We start from the raw sequence: 21,322 nt of genomic DNA, 5'->3' as shown, positions 1-21,322 counted from the left end.
ACATACATATTTTCACTCGTGATTTTTTCATCCCCTGGTCAGCATGTGTCACTCACATTCTTGTCCACTTTGGTGATTGTGTTGTGGATACACCAGAGTGTGACTGATGAACCACACTCACCTTTCCGGTTTTGTCCTGTCTCTGCATCACATTCCTTTGATAAGACTTGGCGTATTGTTATTTATAACCAATAAATTATTTTATCTTGTCCCTTCTAATATATATCCTAACATTTTAGACGATGGTCTCATTTATATTTCAGTATGTGGTTCCTCACATGAGTAATCTCATGTACTGCTGTACCATGGCAGAATTAGTCTGTGTGGCTTTTTTTTTTTTTTTTTTTTGGATTTGGTTTTTCCGAGACAGGGTTCTCTATGTAGCCCTGGCTGTCCTGGAACTCACTCTGTAGACCAGGCTGGCCTCGAACTCAGAAACCCGCCTGCCTCTGCCTCCCAGAGTGCTGGGATTACAGGCGTGCGCCACCACCACCCGGCCTGTGTGGCTTTTATTCTGTAGTAAATGTGATCTGCAATAGTGTAGGATTCACTTTACATAATATTTAAGTAATTTTCCTTTTGTCTTTGGAGTTTTGAGGGAAACAGTTCCTTTAATAATACTATCTACAAATCAAGAAATTTCCTTGTGCCAGTTGATAAAAGATATTTAGGCCTAAAGTAAGGAAATAGAAATAAGCATAAAATCAGGACTAAATAGGATCTGGTTTTTAGTAGGACTGTAGAAACTTAGTGCAGTCTTTGGGCCTTCGTTCTAATGTTGCTTACCTCCCTCCTTTCCTCCCATCTTTTTTTTTTTTTTAATTTATTTTTTCTTTTGAAACAAAGTCTCACTATTTAGTCCTGGCTGGCCTGAAAGCTATGCATATCAGCGTGGCTTGGAGAGATCTACCTGCCTCTGCTTCTCAGAGTGCGGAGATTAAAGGTATTCACCATCATGACTGAGTGGTGACAGGAGGCTCCTTTGCCTTCTATGTTGTAGGTAAGAAAAGAAGTGATAAATTACAGAACACATTTGTATTTCATTGTCTGGAGCTTTTGATGTTTTAATAGCTGCTATTGGTTGGTATCAAGCAGTATACAACTTGGGAATAGCACTGCTTTCATTTGAAATTCTAACTTAAGCAGAAACCTTGGTCAGTAGATCCAAGGTATCATTAGGCATGTAGTGTGGTAGAAAGGGTCTGTGTCAGCAATTATACTCTGGGGTTCAGAACCTGGCTACCCAAGTGATTCAGTGGAATGGCCTCAGGCATTCTCTAGCCTTCAATTTTACAAAATAGGATAAGGGACTCACCAGATAATGTGAGTAAAGTGCTTTGAGATCACCAGATGAAAAGCATCCAGTAAAATTAAGGTGCTCGTGTTGTTTTGTTACTGTGATCAACAGATATAATTGCTACTCTAATCATATTGAATTAGGAGGAGTTTAGTTTACCTCCGAGTAGGTCAGGGTTAGGAATTAAAAAAACATTGAATTTGGAGGAAACCTAGTTTCTCATAGAGAATATTTCACCTTTTGGTGCAAGATCATTTGTCTAGGACCCTTAATAGATGATTCCAAAAGTACAAAAATTGAATTTCTGCTTCTTTGGTGTTGTAGCTAAAAGCCATAGGCATAGAAAGAGGCGCACAAAAAAGGAAATGATAGTTACTGTCCTATTTTTAAGCTTCCTTGCTTTATTATAGAAATAAATATCCTCTTTGTCCAAAGAGAAAAATCTGTTTTAGCATTACCCTTCACTCCTGTGCCCTTGTTTGTTTTTAGATTTTTATATTCTCGCTATGTGTTGTAACTGTCCTTCTGTCAAGAGAGATGGGCTTATAAGAGCTAGTCCTTGAATGACCTTAGCTCAGATAAGACTAGGTTCTCCTTCCAATCTGAGTAGTCCTTAAAAAGGTGAAGGACTCTGAATGTATTTTCCACTCTATTTAGAGTTTATTCTCACGTACATAGAAGTGAAGTGGAGAATAGTCTTTCTTTTAAAAGGGTTTCTCTGTATAGTCCTGGCTGTCCTGGAACTCACTCTGTAGACCAGGCTGGCCTCAAACTCAGAAATCCACCTGCCTTTGCCTCCCAGAATGCTGGGATTACAGGCGTGCGCCTCCATCGCCCAGCTAGCCTTGGTGTTCTTAAGAAATACCATGAAAGAATTTTTTTGATAATGATAATTTGGTTTTCTCTAGGTAAAGCACCATATCCCACTTGAACTCGGCATCCAGGAAGCCCAAGATTGAAGACAAAAGATCAGAGACATTGACTAACCTGGAAACAGGGACATTTTTGGAACTTTATCTAAAGTAATCTTTTAAACTGTCATCAGGTGAAATCAACTTCATCTTATTCTGCTTACTGAAAAGGACATGGCTTCAAGGATTTTAAAGTTCCTTTTAGTTTTTCATGAACTTTATGGGAAGCAGAGCCCTTAAAAGGCTTGGGAATAACAAGAAGAGATTGAAAACAGGCAATACTGCTCTCTCTCTCCCCATTCAAAGAAAAGGATTTACAACTCAACCTTGTAACAGCTGTTGTCCATCTTTGGCCATCAAGAGAGAAATAAATAAAATTAAATCACCATTGCCAGACAACCAGCCCTGGTGAAGTCAAGGTGTGAGAGTGGTGGCATTGAGAAGACTGCAGGAAAGGGACAAGGACTGCAGTTAAAAAAAATCAGCTTTTCTTTAAGCTGGAAGAGACCCCAAGTTCCTTCTTGGAGTAAAATAGAAACCCAGGGCACACCTTTTAGGTGCTGCTCATATTTTTTGTGGAAGTGTGGTGTTGTGGAGGGGCTTTTGTATTTCCTCAGAAGAGTTAAAGCTTCCTGCCCTCCCCACCCCCTGATGCTTCTTTCCTCCCTTTTGAAGACCTGCCTTCATCCATGAGATATACCTTCATCTGCCTGACTGCATGTTTTCCACCTGGGACTGTTTGCATGCGTACAGCCTACTGTTTGTCTTCATGTTTTAAACTGTACAAGTTGTGATTCTTAATCTCCTTTTCTGCTCTATTCTGGGGAGGTGGTTTTTAATCAGTTGAAATCACCTTTCCCCCTCCCATGTGCTTTCCTTCATTTGAGATCTTTTGACCTTCATTTTTATTTGGGAGGGGGAAGGGTGATAATTATACATTTTCTGTTTTCCCCAGCTTCTTTCCTCTCTGTTTCCCTCATCCCATTTTCTTGTCTGTTCTGCCGCTGTGTGGGCCTGGGCTATGCGGCAGGGCACATCTTTCATCAGAGCTCCAACATGCCCGCAGAGTCTGGAAAGAGGTTCAAACCCAGCAAGTATGTACCGGTCTCAGCAGCCGCCATATTTCTAGTGGGAGCTACAACACTCTTCTTTGCCTTTACGTGAGTTTTCTCCAAAGTGGCATTTGATGGAGGGAGGGTCAGGCCATGGAAAGTGAAGACTGTTTGTTTCTTCAGTTTCTTTAGTTATGTGGAAGCTCATTTACAGTTGCCTGACCTTACTCTGTTAGTGCCCTCTACTTTCTGTCCTTCGGACTCATAGATGGCTTCATGTTTTCCTGTCTAGTTTCATCATAGGTGATACTAAACTAGGAAGGAAGTAGGATACACAGAGAGGCTTCAAGAAATTTAAATGAAAAAGAGACCTAGAATTGCTTTAAATATTTTTGTTGTTGGTTTTTTGTTTATTTGTTTTGTTGTTGGTTTTTTCTTTTTGAGACAGGATCTCTTCAGAGTCCTGGCTGTCCTAGAACTTGTTCTATAGACCAGACTGTCCATGAACTCACATAACCCACTTGCCTCTGTCTCTCACATGCTGAGATCAAAGGCTGTGCTGACTTAAGTCTTTTCAAATAGCAATCACATCTGGCATGTCTGAGACATAGGCTAGAATTGTGAAAGCTGAGTACCTCAGAGAGGTGTTGTTGGTGGTGTTATTATTGTTGTCTTTTGTCTTTGAGACACTGTATCACTATGTTGCCCATGCTGGCCTGGCATTCCATAAGTAGACCAGGTTGGTCTCAAGTTTGTGTTAATCCTCATTCTGCCTCCTGAATTCTTAGATTGTATACGTTTTTTACCTTTCTCTGCCAAAATTGGTTTTGAGATTTGAGAATTTTGAGACAGAATCTTGATATGTGTAGCCCAGGCTGGCTTTAAGTTCATGATCCTCCTGTCTTAGTATACTAATGAGCCGGGCAGTGGTGGTGTATGTCTTTATTCCCAGCACTTGGGAGGCAGAGGCAGGTAGGTTTCTGAGTTCGAGGCAAGCCTGGTCTACAAGGTGAGTTCCAGGATAGCCAGGGCTACACAGAGAAACCCTGTCTCAAAAAACTGGAAAAAAAAAGATATACTAATGAGATAGTGTTGATTTTTAGTGTTACCTAACTGTTTTTTTCTATACTTGTAAGAGCTAAGGTCTGGAGAAGTAAAGGCTCCAAGGAAAGAAGTTTTATTTGGGAAGAAAATGCTAGAAGAGTCATTTGCATTAGTTCTCACTAAAAGGAGTGGGAGTTCTTATACTCATTAATTCTAATGGGAAAAGTAATTGGCATTCAAAGATACCTCACTTGGAGTCTAGGATCAGGATCCTTCTTAGTTAAGATCTTAAGACTTTGTTCATATTTATTTTACTGGAGGTGACTGATTTTTTTTTTTCTCCCTTCTGTCCCCAGTGTGGCCACCTAATGTCTTTTCTATTAGCAGTTCATAATGAATCTATACCAGCCTTCTGAGCTTTATACTGTTGAGTCATTGAGTAAGAACTCCAGTTGTACCTCTTGGAGTAATCAGAGAACTAAGATCTCATTCTCTTGTCACCTGTATAACTCATATTCTGCCCTTGATATGTCAAATAGCAATGGGAGGAGTGCTTCTTCAGTGTCAACATGTTTTGATTTTTGCTGTTTTTGTGTAAGCAAGATCAAAAACTTAACCAAGGGATAGTTATATCTTTGTGCTTTAGTAATGTTGTGCTGGGTCAAGAACTGGATCAGGGTAATACCTTTAGATATACCTGCTGGGAATGTCTGTTTTCCTTTGGAAGTCAAACTCTTGTAGCTAATGTGTTCAGGCAGTGTTTTTTCTCTTCCAAACTGTTGTTGAGATCGAGCATGCAGAATCTGTATCTTAATTTGTTAATCTGGAACCACTGAAGTGCTTGGCTTGTTATACCAGTTTGCCCACAAAAGAATTGTTCTGACAGGCATTGTCTTACTGATAGTTGAAGCTGTTTCGACTACTTTTTCATTCTTTGCTCCCAGTTGACTCGGGTGCCCTCTTGTATCAGCTGTAGCAAAAAGTTTTTGTTTTTGTGGTGCAGGGGATTGCCTCTGGGGTCTTGTGCATGCTAGGTGACTATTTTTAACATAAAACTATATCCTTAGCCTGGGGAAAAAATGGATTCTATTTGGAATTTCTGCTTTTAATTCAAATTTAGGAGAGCCTAAAATCATAGGTGAAATTTGTCCAGAATTAGTTTCCACAGAATCAATGTCTGGGCTCCTTTTCTTACCAAAGTCTCACTGGTCCACCTTGTGGAGTCAGTCCTAAGCTCTTTGTTGTTTTAACTTTATCACTTTTTTTTTTTTTTTGGTGCCCTCAGCGAACAGGAAGGGTATTGGATACCTTGGAATTGGAGTTATAGAAAGATGTCTTATGGAAGAACAACAGTGCCCTTAACCACTGAACAGTCTCTCCCCATCACTTAGCTCTTGCTTCCTCTGAGAGCCTTGAGCCTTGTCATTTCCATCTGAAGTGTCTCTTGACTAAGCATCCTTCTGGGCTGAGGCACCACTGCTCTCAAGAATGGTTCTTCTCTGCATTCTTCCCTTTGAGATGCAGTTCCTTGGGAAACACTAAAACTGTACTGGGTGAAAGAATTTGTGCTTTCAAAAGAAGAAATGAGGAAGGCTCTTTTTGAACTCACTTCTGTGTGGGGCCATAAATCTGTAACTGCTCTGTCACCCTCCTGTTCTTTTCACTAGGTTACAAGTGGCTCTTACATCAGTCTAGGTCCCAGGTGATAATTACTATGGGACCTGGAGGACTGGGAACAGGAGGAAGAGTTCCTTTCTGCTGGCAGACGTAATTAGTGGAGGCATGTAGGCTTCAACTAATTAGGAACAATTTACCCTCCATGCTTCTTTGTTAAGTAGGGAAAGCTATGAACAGAAATTACCAGTTAGGTCTGGTCATCAAAGAAATAATGATGCTTTCTGCCCCAGAGAAGTCTGTAAAGAGTAGTTGAGGTTCTCCCTAGAGCTGATCCTCCTCCTCATTGACTTCATTTGTTTAGTACTAAAGCCAGGCAGGAGCTGCTAGTAGCCTGTCCTAATTCATTTCTGTCTTCACTGTCTGGGTAGAATATCTGTTTAAGTAAACCTGCATCTTCCTGATTACGTAATAGAATTTGCATCTGGGTTCCATCTGTGGTAGTTTAATACTTTTTGTTTGCTTTTTTGAGACAGGGTTTCTCTGTGTAGCACTGAGCCAGTCCTGGAACTCACTGTATAGACTAGCCTGGCCTTGAATTTAGAGATCTACCTGCCTCTGCCTCCCAAGGGCTGGAATTAAAGGTGTGCCACCACCTCTGGCTGCTTTTTGTTGTTTTAAGACAGTCTCACCAAATAGTTTTGGTTAGCTTGGTACTCATTATGTATACCAGGCTGATTCATAGAGATCTGACTGCCTTTGGCTCATGAGTATTGGGATTAAATGTGTCACCATACCTGGCTTTTGAGACTGAGTTTGGTACTTTGTTAAGTGTTTTTGGACCTCAGTTCTTCCTTTCCATCTATAAAGAAGTTGAATTGGAACACTTTATTTCAGCTGTCTGAAAGTTTCTAGATGGTATCTTACATGGAATCTTAGGACATAAAACAAAAATTAAGAATGCTAGGGTTCAAATGAGATTTTTTATAAGTCCAGCTTCCCAGAGTGCCTAAGACCTCCGAGCTCTTGGCAACATCATTAGGAATCACTAAATTGATCTCCTCTATAGTGTTCCCAAGTCTCAATTTTTCATTTCTGAAGTTGGGGAGAAGAGGTAGGGAGATCTCTGTTTTTGGTAGAATGAAAGCTGAAGTGTAATCCAGATAGTCTCTTCAGTGTCCTATCTGTGGCCAACTTGCTTTCTTTCAGATTCTGCCTCAGGTCTCTTCCAATCTTTCTATCTACAGAACTGGGCAACCTCTGTGGGTTTTTTCTTTTCTTTTCATACCAGTGGAGAGGTGTGGGCACCTGATTTGAGTGGGAACAACCTGGTGATCTGGGGCATTAATTGAAGCATGGTTGTTCCTTTTCTTTCTGTGTGGTTTTCCTCATCCAGGAATAAGTGCCCAGGTCCTACTGTATACATGGTTCAGCTGCTGGAAATTACAGGGTTTAGAAGTACAAAAAGCAAGAGTAAAGAGAAACTTATGAACCTCTCAGAGGACAAATTGTTTTCTGTGGAATCTTTACAGAAGTGTTCTTGATGAAATTTTAGCATGGAAATGGGGCATTCATTCCAGCCTTCTCATCAAGAAACACTAGACAAATGCTCAAATGCTCAAGCAGTATGCTAGGCTTGGGTGGAATGCACGGGCATGTTCTTAGGAGCTTAGTGCCTCAGCTTTAAGCGTCCTTGAATCTCTAGTATCTCACATAGGGAAGATGGGATTAAGGATGAAAGAGCTGAATGATAATTGATGATAGTGATGATTTTTCTTGTGTCTTATATCTAGTGAATTCTCAGTATGATACATGCTGATTTAAAAAGAATTCTAGTAGCAAAGCATGGCACGTACCTATAATCTCAGCACTTGGGAGGCAAGCAGATGGGTCTTCAGTAAGAGAACAACCTAGTCTACACTATGAGAGCCTGTCTCAAAACAAAGGACAGGACTTCCCTCCCCCTCCCCATAAAAGAATTTTAACATCTTTTCAGACATGCTCCTTTATTTTCATGTGTGTATTATACAACTGAAGTGACAAGTAGCAAGCTTAAGAGTTTCCAGGGAATTGAGAAAGAATTAGAATTTAAAACTTCTTGGTCGAGTTTTTCTTTCTAGGAATTTGACCTTTTTTTTTTTTTTTTTTAAAGCAGTAGGAAGTGTTAGAAATGTTAGGGAACAAGATTTCAGGAGAGTGTCTATTGAAACCCCCACTTCCCCTTTTACTTGGCATTGAAAATAGACATAATGAATGGGTGGGCAGAAGAACCTGTTCTACCTGGGGTGGTTTATGTCTGGGAATCCCATCAGTGACTCAGCTCCTGAGCTGCAGCCACTCCCTAAACTTCTTGTGCTCTGTGATTATTACTTACAGAGCTAAGGACAAGTCCTAACTTCTCTCCTTAGGTCTGGCTACATCTCTCTCTATCAAAGGCAACCGATTCAAACAGGCCACTTGGGGTGGTCATCTTGGAATCTAGCAGAGTGCTAAAACATGGAAAGCTTTTTCCTCAAGACAAGTAGAACATAGGGTGTGGCTGAAACAGGCTTTGCTCACAGATTGTTGAGGTGGATTGTTCTTCAGTTAAGAGTCCTAAGGCTAGAAGCTGCAAGTCTCAGCCTAGAAGATACTGTTCATGAAGGTGAATTATTTGAATCACTTAGACATTCTGTCACTGTGAGAACAGTCTTTATTTTAACAATAGATAAACTCAATTTTACTATTATGTATTTCACTGAAATGTACTGATAGAGGTTTAAAGGTAAAGTTTGGCAGGATACATTTGGAATTGGGTGATTTATTTTGTTGGAAATGACACTGAAGAAAAGGTGGGATCTAAAAGATCAAGAGTTGAACCAGGTGTGGTAGCACAGCCTGTATGTAATACTGTCACTCAGGAGGCTGAAGCAGGCAGGAATATTAGAAGTTCCAAAGTTAGTGTGAGAGTATTCTAGTATGCCAGGTTGAAATAGGCCATACAAAGAGACCCTCTTTCAAAAACAAAACAAAACAATGGGAGGGTGTGAGGAGGAAAATAATAAATAAAAGGAAAGACCTAGATTGGGCTCTGAGGTGAGGGGCTACAGTGACCAGTTCTAAGAATCTTAAGTCACAAGCACCTCACTGTTGTAAAGATTTAATTTATTTCTCCCTTCTAATTATCTTCCCAGGCTGTAGAAGTGAGTCACCCTTTCTTTCCTTCCGCAGGCGGAAACTGAAGGACAGCTAAGTACTAAGGAGGGGCTCTGACTTGGATGATTGGTTTTTGGTTTCTCTCCTTCCCTCCTGAGAAACCTGGGAAGTAGGCTCTGCAGGGACTCTTCCTTCCAAAGGTCTACCCCAGCTCACACCATGACATGAGAACATCTTTTCTGAGCAGAAGCGCTCACAGAGGAAGGGGCTTTCTGGGGCTTTCTGTGATGATACTGTGGAGCTGTGGCTAAAGGGATGCTTTCACTTTTATGGCTGCTTTATTATTTTGGTTCCCAATTCTATATAGCCCAGTAAAGAGAACAATGAGTTGATTAATGTTTACTAGCTCCAAAGCCTGGCACATAAATAGTATTTAGAGTATATATTTTTAAATGGATGGCTGACTTTGAAAAACTGGATAATGGTGACAGATTTGTGTCTCATTGGTTTATTTATATCTAATTAAGAAGTCTACTGCCTCTAAACTGTCCTGGGTCACTATTTACAGTTGTGGGTTTTTTTGTTTGTTTGTTTGTTTGTTTTAAAGGGAACTGGTCACCTTTCTTGACTGTTTGTTAGTATTTTAGATATCAATAGTTGTCTTATCATAGGCCCATCTTTTCCTTCATTAAATTCTTCCTGTCTTCTGGGTAAAAAGGGACAAGGGCAGATGCTGTCCTTATTCTGGAGATTAAATTCTCAACCACACAAAGCAGATTAGGGTATTTAGCTGATGTCTTGTGGTGAGGAGGAAGTTCTTTCTGAACTGAGACAAGAGATAATATTGGTTCCTGGGAAAAGAGAGGACAGCCTCTCTACTCAGAGTTAGGTTCTAAAAGAACCTGAAGTTAGGCTTGCATTAGCAGGCTTCCCTGTCTTTCCTGTCAGAGGTATCTAAAGCACGTTTCTTGATTTGAATGCTATGGATACTGGATATGTGTGTCCTTTCTCACCTAGCCTTCCATAGGATTTTTTGTCTGAAATTGTCTTAACTTTTCCTCTCATTCTTTGCTCCAGTTTTGGATGTAGGAGAAACCTAGTTTTGTTCTTTATATTTTATGAAATGCTTTACAGATTTACATGTCATTCTTGCGTAGAGGCCATGATGATCTGTATTATTCTAATTTTAGTATGTGTGCGGCCAAAGTGATGGACCCCTTGTTTCCTTTCTGTGGAGCCTATGTGGTTGAACTGGCAGTTGTACTTTCCACATTCTAAGCATTGGTGTTATAGGTGTGCACTATTGTGCCTAACTTAATTTCTGTCTTCTGATATATATTCTTGTCTGTATTATTATTTTGTCTTTTTGAGACACGGTCTCTCTGTGTATCCCTGGCTGTCCTAGAACTCACTCCATAGACCAGTCTGGCCTCAAACTCAGAGATCCACCTGCCTCAACCTCCTGAGTGCTGGGACTAAAGGTGTGTGCCACCATGCCCAGATTTATTTTTATTTTCAATCTTTTTTTTTTTTTTAATTTGGTTTTTCTCTGTATAACCCTGGCTGTCCTGGAACTCACTCTGTAGACCAGGCTGGCCTTGAACTCAGAAATCCACCTGCCTCTGCCTCCCAGAGTGCTGGGATTACAGGCGTGCGCCACCACTGCCCGACTTTTATTTTCAATCTTAACCATTAGAATTGGTCTCTAGATAGGTGATGGCAGAGAAACCCAAAGTAGTTGAGATTGGTACAAAGCTACTTGTAAAGACAGAAGGGGAGCTAGAGAGGCAGGTAGCAGCCACGTGCTTTGGGCTATTAAGCAGATCATCAATGAGAGATGGGTCCAAAAACTTTAAGTTGCTTCAGAGACAGCAGTGTAGCTGACATTCTTCAGTCAGTTCCTAGTTCTTGGTTCTGTTTTGTAAGTAGATAAGGATACATTGTAAGGCTGTGTAAAGATTCTGAAGAACCAGACCTTGATGCAGGGAGTTAATACAAGATTGTCTCATCCTGAAGTAAACTGAACAGTTTTGTGGGAAACTGGGATACTAATGGCTAGGAAAGAGAGATAAAGATAATCTGCAATGTCAGAGGTAAATCTAACAATTATATATATGTAAGAAGGCTGACTCTCTATAGATTTATGTTGGTGTCAAAGGAGTTTGTTTTCTTTATTGTCTACAGGTGTCCAGGACTAAGCCTGTATGTGTCACCTGCAGTGCCCATTTACAATGCAATTATGTTTCTCTTTGTGCTGGCCAACTTCAGCATGGCCACCTTTATGGACCCAGGAATTTTCCCCCGAGGTAAGATCTTTCTGTACTCTCATGTAAGCTCCCTGTTGTCATTAAAAATAATTATTTGGGCAGATAACAATTGATCTTGGGCTTGTAGGGAGTCTTGGATACCGCTACTAGAATATATATCACAATATCTAGTTAATTTGGTTCACTTTTGATCAAACCTTTATTATTTAAATGTATTATTATTTAAGGTTTTTTTTTTTTATAGTTTGATTGTATTCTTTCCCATCCCCCAGCTCCTCTAAGATCTTTCCCCATCTCCCTGCCCATCCAACTTCATATCCTTTTCCTCTCAAAAACAAACAACAACAAAACAAGAAAAGAAAAGAACCAAAACAAAATTAAACTTAACATATATGCACACAAACTGGAGTTTGCTTTGTGTTGGCCTACTGTTGTTCCTTGGCTTGATACCCAGTGTCACTCCATTAGAGAAACTGATTTTTTTCTCTCTCAACAGGTATCAATTATAAATAGCATCTTGAATAGGGATTGTGCTTTGGTCTGCTTCTTTGGGTCAAATCTTTGATTTTTATTCAGAAATTTGTTTAGATCTTGTACACTGAGTGGTGTTAGGTACAAATGAGAAAGTAAGTCTGGGTAAGGTTCTCTTGAGAAAGCAGGCACAAGTATATGTACATTTGCTCAGCAAAATGAATGAAGTACTGCTAAGAATGGCTGAGAAGACTGGAGGGCAGTTTCAGGCACAGGAAGGAGACACAGAAGCTTGTGCCCATGGAGTGTTGAAGTCGTCAAGGCTGGAGTAGCATTTGGTGTAGTATATGGTGAGGCCAGAAAAGAAACCTAGGCCCAGGTTGTGAAGGATGTCATTTGCTACATTTAACAAGTAAGCCTCAGTAAATATATTATACTTCTTCCTTTGATACCAAAGAGGTCTTCAATTTACAAAAAATAATTCTTCAGACAGTGTACAGGCTTTGGCAATAATATAAACAAGATGAAAATTTGAATTTAAGACTAGAATTACAGCTTTTTCAGAAGTAGATTCAACAGAATCACTTATGACAGCTTAATGGGGCAGAGCAGAGTATAAAACAATCTGCTGCTACACCACCCTGAACATGCTTGATCTTGTCTGAACTCAGAAGCTAAGCAAGGTTAGGCCTGCATAGCACTTAGATGGGAGAGCATAATTTTATTGTGATAGTTTCAAGGTTCATAACTTGGGAGATAAATTGGATGCTGATTTTGATAAACTGAATATTAAATAGGTTGTATATTTGCTTTTTTTTCTATGCTAGGGATTGAACCCAGTCCTTAGATAAGCACTATACTCTTGAGACCTAGATAATGAATTTGAGGTATTCCTTGGTACAATTAACCAGCACACAACTGAATAATAGGAGTTAAATACTTTGTTTTAGGAATATGCAGCTATGGTATTTGAAACAGCAGGAGTAAGATTATCTAGAGAAAGAAGAGTCAGCTTAGGAAAGAGATGAGGTAAGACCTGGTCAGTTCTGCCATTTTTACTATGAGTATAGCAGAAATAGCCCCTGAAGAGGGATTGAACAAGGAGGAGGAGAAAGTAAAGAGAAGGCTAAGAAGAGCTCATGAAGTAACTGACTTATTACTAGTATAGTAATTGAAAGTCTTTGTCTTGCTCACTAAGAATTGATTCCTTACAAAGTTATTTTTATTTTTAGGCAGGGTCTCACTCTAGCCAGGTTGGCCTTGAATTCTGCATTAGCCTCTTGAGTGCTCTAATTACAAGTGTGAACCACTACAGCTGGCTGAAAAATGTATCTTAATAGTAGTTTAAGTAGTGTATTCATGTATACATAAGTAGAAGATAGAGCTGAATTACAGTTGTTTGCAGGCAGTGAATGGAAAATGAGCAAGCAGTCAGCAAGTATAAGAAGTCCTCGTTTAAGAAGTAAGCAAGAAAAAAAAAAATAAAAAAACAAAAACAAAAACAAAACAAAGAAACACCACCGGCCGTGGTGGTGCACGCCTTTAATCCCAGCACTTGGGAGGCTGAGGCAGGTGGACTTCTGAGTTCAAGGCCAGCCTGGTCTACAGACTGAGTTCCAGGATGGCCAGGGCTACACAGAGAAACCCTGTCTCGAAAACAAAAAACAAAAAAAAAAAAGAAGTAAGCAAGGGGCTGGAGAGACAGCTCAGTGGTTAAGAGCATCGACTGCTCTTCCAGAGGTCCTGAGATCAAATCCCAGCAACCACATGGTGGTCACAACCATCTGTAATGAGATCTGGTGCCCTCTTCTGGTGTGTAAACATACATACAGACAGAACATAGCCCGGTGGAGGTGGCTCACTCTTTAATCCCAGCACTTGGGAGGCAGAGGCAGGCGGATTTCTGAGTTCGAGGCCAGCCTAGTCTACAGAGTGAGTTCCAGGATAGCCAGGGCTACACAAAGAAACCCTGTCTCGAAAAAAATAAATAAATAAATAAAAGAAGTAAGCAAAGAAGGTAGAAGATGGTATAATATTTAAGGAGAAGCAATCTTTACAAGACAGAAGCATGAGGAAATTGAGCCAGAGAAGAATGTGAAGCCTAAATGGAAGAACAGGAAAAGCTGAAAGTCATCTTCAGGGAGGAAGTGCGATCTTCCCTGATGTATATTGGAAGTCCTGCTCATGGAGGGAGTAGGCTCATCTTTGGAAAGGGCATGAGGATAAGACCTATCATGAGTAAGAAAGAGGTAGAGAGATCATCAGCTAACAAAAAGCTATTACTAGTGACATCTACTTTCCTCACAAGTATGAGATGATTTTCTAAGTGGACTTGGGATAGGAAGTGAGATTAGGTTTTCCTGATCGTTATTGTTCTTTGAAAGCCTGTTTCAGTGTTACTGATCATTTGGGATTTCTGTGAGAGAACACTTGGGCCCCAAAACCAAGGAACGCTATTTTAGTGAGTTATTAACATTCGTTCATCAAATATTCAGTAGCCTACTATATGGAAGCTGTGGTGACCATTTGTAATTTCTTTTTCTAATGTTTTTGTTCTTTTTTTTGAGACTGTAAAATAAAAATAATTTTGTAAGGAATCAATTCTTAGTAAGCAAGACAAAGGGTGACTTTGACTTCTGACTGTCCTGGAACTCACTTTCTAGAACAAGCTGGCCTTGAACTCCACCTGCTTCTGCCTCTTGAGTGCTGGGATTAAGTGTCCACCACTACTGCCCAGCTTTTAAAATGTTTTTAAGATCATTACTTTCAAATAGCTAAGTTCAGAAGGGAGTGGTGGGTGTGTGTGTACGCACAGATGCACACATGTGCTTAAGAGATGAGAATAATTATTTAATTGTTGTTAAATTAGTTGAGTTCTATAGATAATGTGGAAAAATCAGAAATTTTAAAACACCAAGCATTTTATTTTCCTGTTGAAAAGATGTGTATAATAAGAGATGTTGTGCCAAGATGATGGTGCATGACATGGTGACAGGACAGTTTTATGAGCCCAGGTTTGCAGCCAGCCTAGGCCACAGAAATATTCCTTACCTTTAATTAATTAATTAATTAGTTGTTTTATTTAATGTGTTTTTGTTTTTGTGACAGAGTTCCTTTATGTAGCCCTGACTGTCCTGGAGCTCCCTCCATAGGCCCAGTTGGCCTCATTCACTGAGATCCACCAACCTCTGACTCTTCAATGATGGGATTAAAGGCATCACTGCCAACTAAAAAAAAATGCTTAGCTTTTAGTCAAATCTTTGTTTAGGAATATTGCAGAGACAAATGCTGCATGTAACTTCATTGTCCAGAGAGAACTCTTATATTATGGTATACTCCCTTTATTTTGAAGGACTTTTTGTTTTGTTTTCTTACATTGCTGAGGAGTAAACACATGGACTTGCACATGTTAGACAGTAACTCTATCAGAGAGCTACATCCCTGAAGATTTTACATATGACCTGGGCATGATTGCATACCTCTGGTCACAGCTCTTGAGAGACAGAGGCCGGCAGATTTATGTAGTTGTCAAGCTAGCCATAGCTATATGGTAAGACCATATGTGAAAAACAAACCACAGTTTTATATATGCCACTGTTTAGGCTTATTTATATATAGTATGTGTCTACAGGAGTAGTAAGATGAGGATTGAACTTAAAGTCTTGTGCTCAAGAGATCTACATGCCTCTGGGATTAAAGGTGTTTGTCACTATGTCTGGCTGAAAACTTCATTTTTGTAATGCCTGTATTATCACTTTTCTTTCCCACATTTTTTCTAGATTAATTATGAAAGTAAAAATTGCCAACTGCATATGAGGGGGAAAGTAATATTCTTTGTTTCTTTTTTTTTAAATTAGATATTTGCTTTATTTACATTTCAAATGTTATCCCCTTTCCTCGTTACCCTTCTGAAAACTTCCTATCCCATCCTCCTCCCAATGCTTATCAAACCCCATCCCCTCCTACTTTCCTGACCTGGCATTCCCCTACACTAGGCATTGACCCTTCACAGGACCATGGCCTCTCCTCTCTTTGATGTTTGAAAAGGCCATCCTCTGCTACATATGTAGCTGGAGCCATGGGTCCCTCCATGTGTACTCTTTGGTTGGTGGTTTAGTCCCTGGGAGCTCTGGGGGTACTGGTGGTATATATTATTGTTCTACCTATGGGGCTGCAAACCTCTTCAGCTCCTTGGATACATTCTCTAGCTCCTCCATTGGGGACCCTATGCTCAATCTATTGGTTGGCTGTGAACCATGGGTATTTTGATCCCCCTTCTGAGAAGGACCAAAGTATCCACACTTAGTTCTTCCTTCTTCTTGAGCTTTATGTGGTCTGTGAATTGTATCTTGGGGTATTCCGAGCTTCTGGACTAATATCTGCTTATTGGTGAGTGCATACCATGTATGTTCTTTTGTGATTGGGTTTGATATTTTCTCAGGATGATATTTTCTTTTTTTGTTTGTTTGTTTCCTTTTTTTTGTTGTTTTTTTGTTTTTTTGTTTTGTTTTTTGTTTGTTTGTTTTGAGACAGGGTTTCCCTGTGTAGCCTTGACTGTCCTGGAACTCACTCTATAGACCAGGATGGCCTCAAACTCAGAAATCTGCCTGTGTCTGCCTCCCAAGTGCTGGGATTAAAGGCGTGCACTACCAACTGCCCAGCTTGGCTGATATTTTCTAGTTCCATCCATTTGTCTAAGAATTTCATGAATTCATTGTTGGTTTTTTGTTTTGTTTTGCTTTGTTTTGTTATTTTGTTTGTTTGTTTGTTTTTTTTTTTGATTTGGGTTTTGGGGTTTCTTTTTTTGTTTTTTTGTTTTTTTTTGTCTTTTTTTTTTTTTTTTTCCGAGACAGGGTTTCTCTGTATAGCCCTGGCTATCCTGGAACTCACTCTGTAGACCAGGCTGGCCTCGAACTCAGAAATCTGCCTGCCCCTGCCTCCCAGAGTGCTGGGATTATAGGCGTGCACCACCACTGCCCGACTCTATTGGGTGCATTTTATGTTGCACATATGGAGTCAGTTTTCTTCTTACACCTTGTGAGTCTCAGGAATCAAACTCAGGTTGTTAGAGTCATGGCAGCTAGTGTCTTTACTAGACAAGCTATCTCACCAGCCCTAAATAAAATTTTGTTGAATTTTAATACATATGTAGATATGTATTAAAGACAAAAGTAAGTAAAATATTAGTGATTTTTACAAGATCAATGCTCACTTACAGCCAGCATCATTGGGAAAGTAGAGGGAACTGGGGGAAAGTTACCAGCATTCATTAATAGATTGTTCTTTTTTATTTTTATTTTTTTTTTAAGGTTTATTTATTTGGACTGGAGATGAGGTTATGTAGTTAAAAACACAGGCTATTCTTAAAGAGGCCACAGGTTTTATTCCTATCACTGACATAATGGCTCACAAATCTGTGACTCTCTTCTAGGGGCTCTGATGCCATCTTCTAGCTTCTGCATGTGGTGTATATACATACTTGTGGGTGAACACTTGTATACATAAAATAAAAATAAATGTGTGAACTCATATGCAAAGAGAACTGACTCCTGAAAGTTGTCCTCTGATCTCCACACACATGTGCTCACACATATATGCAGACTAATGACTAAATTAAAAAAAAATTAATTAAGAATATATATTCTTACTATTCGTGAAATGAGGGGAAAACTTCTGTTCTTAACCATCTAGTATGATGTGAGCTGTGGATTTGTAAAATATAACATTATTTTGAGGTAATTAAAAAAAATATGTTTTAGCCGGGTAGTGGTGGCGCATGCCTGTAATCCCAGTACTTGGGAGGCAGAGACAGGTGGATTTAGGAGTTCGAGGCCAGCCTGGTCTACAGAGTGAGTTCCAGGGCTACACCGAGAAACCCTGTCTCAAAAACAAAAAAACCCAAACAACCCCCCCCCCCAAAAAAGCCCAAAAAACTATGTTTTGGTGCTAAAAAGGTAGCAGAGATTCAATTCATAGCTCACAGCTGCCTATAACTCCAGCACCGCCATGGGATCCAATACCCTTTTCTGGCATACACATACACAGATACACACACAGCCACATCCACACTAATAAGTATTAAAGAACTATGTTTTGAACATCCTATGTTGCTAGTACTTAATAGTTTGGGCATAGTTGTTTTTAAATTTTTCTCTTTTCTAGCTGAAGAAGATGAAGACAAAGAAGATGATTTCCGAGCTCCCCTTTACAAAACAGTGGAGATCAAGGGTATCCAGGTGCGAATGAAATGGTGTGCCACCTGCCGCTTTTACCGCCCTCCTAGATGCTCCCACTGCAGTGTCTGTGACAACTGTGTGGAGGTAAGAACACTGGATGGGGGCTGGAGAGATGGCTCAGCTGTTAAAAGCACTGACTGCTCTTCTAGAGGTCCTGAGTTCAATTCCCAGCAAACACATACATGGTGGCTCACAACCATCTGTAATAAGATCTGATGTCCTCTTCTGGTGTGTCTGAAAACAGTCACAGTGTACTCACATATACATATATACATACATATATAAATATTGGGGGGGAAAAGAACACTGGATGGGTGAGATTCTTGTCTATCCTAAGTTGTCTTTTAATTAAATTTTTTATTATTTACTTATAGATGTTTTTGCCTACATGTATATCTGTGTACTGTGTGCATTTGGAGACTAGAAGTGGATCTCACAGACTGCTGTCTCCATGTGGGAAATTGAGCCTAGGTCCTCTGGAAGATCTCTCCAGCTCTGTCTTTAAAAATAAATTTTGAAAAGTTTTGTTTTTTATTTTTGTGTGTACCTGGTGCCTGAGGAGGCCAGAAGGTGGCATTAGATTCCCTGGAACTAAAGTTACCGATAATAGGTTCTGAGCTACCATGTGGATGCTGGGACCAGAATCCAGGTCTTAAAGAGCAGTAAAGGCTCTTAAGCACTTGGCCGTCTTGCACCCCCTAGAATAATATTTTTTTTAAGCAAAGACTTATTTTTTAAATTATATGTATTTGTGGGTATTTGCACGTGAAGTGCTGTGACAGGAGACCAGAGCCTAGGAGGTTGTAAGCTGACCGATGGAAGGGCTGTGAACTGACTTCAGATTCCTCTGTAGGAACAGCACATACCTTAATCACCAACCAATCTCTGTAGTTCCTAGAGTAGCTTGCTGAGGTGTAATCCTGCCAAACTGCCTGATCTGCATGGTTCAGCTGAATCAACTGGTATTGGAGGAAGCACAGGAGAGCCGGAGCTTGAGCTCTGTTATTCCACAGGAAGCTTTGCTCTAATAACAGCTTTCCTGACCCCAGGATTCAGTCTCAGCCATCTATCCTGTGGTTACTTAGTGTTCTCTCTTGTACAAAAAGCATGGCCTTGTGTTTAGCTCCATTTTTGTAGCTATTCTTCTGTATTGTTTTATTTTCCCATAAATCTTGAATGTTTTACCAACATTTTTGTCTTTTTGGTTGCATAGATTTTTTTTTTTTTTTTTTTTTTTTAAAGCAAGGACTTGTCATGTAGTTCTGACTGGCCTAAAACACATTATGTAGACCAGGCTGGCCTTCAACTTTTGTGGCCAGCCTCATGTGTCGCAAGTACTGGAATTGTAGACTTGCAGCACCATGCCAAACTTTAGATCAATTTGAGAATTTGGCTTTTGGCCAACCTCTGGAAGGTCTTTCAGCTAACATAGAACAAAGAGAAACTGCTTTGAATATTTTTAAATTTAAGTTTTAAAAATTTTCCAAATTTTTGTAACTAAATGATCATAAATAACTAAAAGTAAAACTTAAGTTCTGTTATTTAATTCCTCTTTTTAACAGAAGAGATCTAATACTGCTTTTTTTGTGTGGGGGCTGTTGGTTTTTCTTTGTTTTCTTCTTTATGTATATGGGAGAGTAGGAGGAGAGGGGTGGACAGGTAGATGTGCATGTATGTGTGACTGGCACAGGGGTGAAGGTAAGAGGATAACTTGTAGTAATTGGTTGTCTCCTATCATGGGAGTCCCAGGGATTGAACCCAGGTTGTCAGGCTTGGTGGCAGATACCTTTACCCAGTGAACCATCTGGGAACCCTAGTGCTGTATTTTAAAGATGCCTTTTATTCTGTATCTTTTTGTTCCTAGGAATTTGATCATCACTGCCCTTGGGTAAACAACTGTATTGGTCGCAGGAACTACAGATACTTCTTCCTTTTCCTCCTTTCCCTGACAGCCCACATCATGGGTGTGTTTGGCTTTGGCCTCCTTTATGTCCTCTATCACATAGAGGAACTCTCAGGGGTCCGCACTGCTGTCACGTATCCTTGAATGCCTTTGGCTTGTAGGATGGGGGCATGGGGTTGTGGGGCAAGTTGAAAAGTAAAGGGGAAGTGGTCATAATAGAGCCGGGGAAAGCAAGATAACATTGTTCAGTTTTCCTTGACTATTTGGAATCAGCATGGCAGTAATGTGTGTGGCTGGCTTATTTTTCATCCCTGTAGCTGGCCTCACAGGATTTCATGTGGTGCTGGTGGCTAGGGGACGCACAACCAATGAACAGGTAAGGAGAACTAGCAGGAGACTGAACAGGGCATGTCTTAAGCCCTTACTAGTGAAGAACATAACCCTTTCACAGATACAATGCCAGTGAATACTTAATGTGATGTGATAGAGATTAATAGTAGTGGGGAAAGTAAATGAAGTAGGCCCAAGTCCGCAATAAGTTGAGTTAAAGCTGGAAATGGTGGTACAGAGCTGTAATCTTACTTAGGAGGTTGAGGCAATTGCTTAGTCTTATCTTGCAGTTAGCCTGTCTGGGATTCCTTAGGTTCGATCAAATATGGATGGTATAGACTTGGAGGGAAAATCACATCAGTATTGAATATATATGTCCTTTTTCTTAGCATTGTTCCGTAAATAATACAATAATTCTTTATGTAGCATACTGTATTAAGTATAGTATAATAGTATAATGATGGAGAGATGAGTTACTGTACCCATTTATATAAGGGAATTCATCTGGGGATTTAGTCAGTATTCAGAAAGGTATGTAAACCTATTTTATACAGGAAACTGTTAACAGGGTCAGTTTCTATGAGGTAGACTTAGAAATTGAACTGAGAACCCTCACTCTAGAATCTCTGTTCTTAATCATTCCTAGTATCAATTTTTGACCTGAAAGAGTGGCTGCACAATCATTTGTCTTTTGGCATAGTCTGACCTACCTGGGTCTTTCTATCTCCTAGGTTACAGGTAAATTCCGGGGAGGTGTGAATCCCTTCACCAATGGCTGCTGTAACAATGTTAGCCGGGTCCTCTGCAGTTCTCCAGCACCCAGGTACACCCACACCCTTGGACTAGTGTTCATTCTTAGTTAAACTTTTGTCTCCTTTGGGCTTGTTCTGAATAAGGGATGTTTAATGGAAAATGGCCTTTTAGGAGGGTTTGCTCTTAGAATGGTGAGTGCTACAATGAAGAGACATGCTGATCTTGTGGTGAATTCTTGACTTGAGTTGTTTAGGTATGGCTAATTGCATTTGAGAACTGAGGATGTGTAACAGTTCAACTTCAGAATGC

General features: G+C 40.0%; 1 protein-coding gene across 1 annotated transcript in view; it reads left to right on the top strand.

Annotated features, from left to right (window-relative positions):
- Positions 1 to 21,322, top strand: part of Zdhhc5 (zinc finger DHHC-type palmitoyltransferase 5) — a 28,475-nt gene that overhangs the window by 1,748 nt on the left and 5,405 nt on the right. The window contains exons 2-7 of the mRNA XM_052182824.1: positions 2,206 to 3,368; positions 11,238 to 11,359; positions 17,954 to 18,111; positions 19,892 to 20,064; positions 20,204 to 20,306; positions 20,992 to 21,083. Coding sequence (XP_052038784.1) covers positions 3,265 to 3,368; positions 11,238 to 11,359; positions 17,954 to 18,111; positions 19,892 to 20,064; positions 20,204 to 20,306; positions 20,992 to 21,083 — 752 coding nt within the window. The 5' untranslated portion in view covers positions 2,206 to 3,264. The remainder of the gene's footprint in view (positions 1 to 2,205; positions 3,369 to 11,237; positions 11,360 to 17,953; positions 18,112 to 19,891; positions 20,065 to 20,203; positions 20,307 to 20,991; positions 21,084 to 21,322) is intronic.

Source organism: Apodemus sylvaticus, chromosome 5 (genome assembly GCF_947179515.1).
Source record: "Apodemus sylvaticus chromosome 5, mApoSyl1.1, whole genome shotgun sequence".
In the NCBI taxonomy this organism is placed as follows: domain Eukaryota; kingdom Metazoa; phylum Chordata; class Mammalia; order Rodentia; family Muridae; genus Apodemus; species Apodemus sylvaticus.
This window is presented reverse-complemented; position numbering and strand designations above follow the sequence as displayed.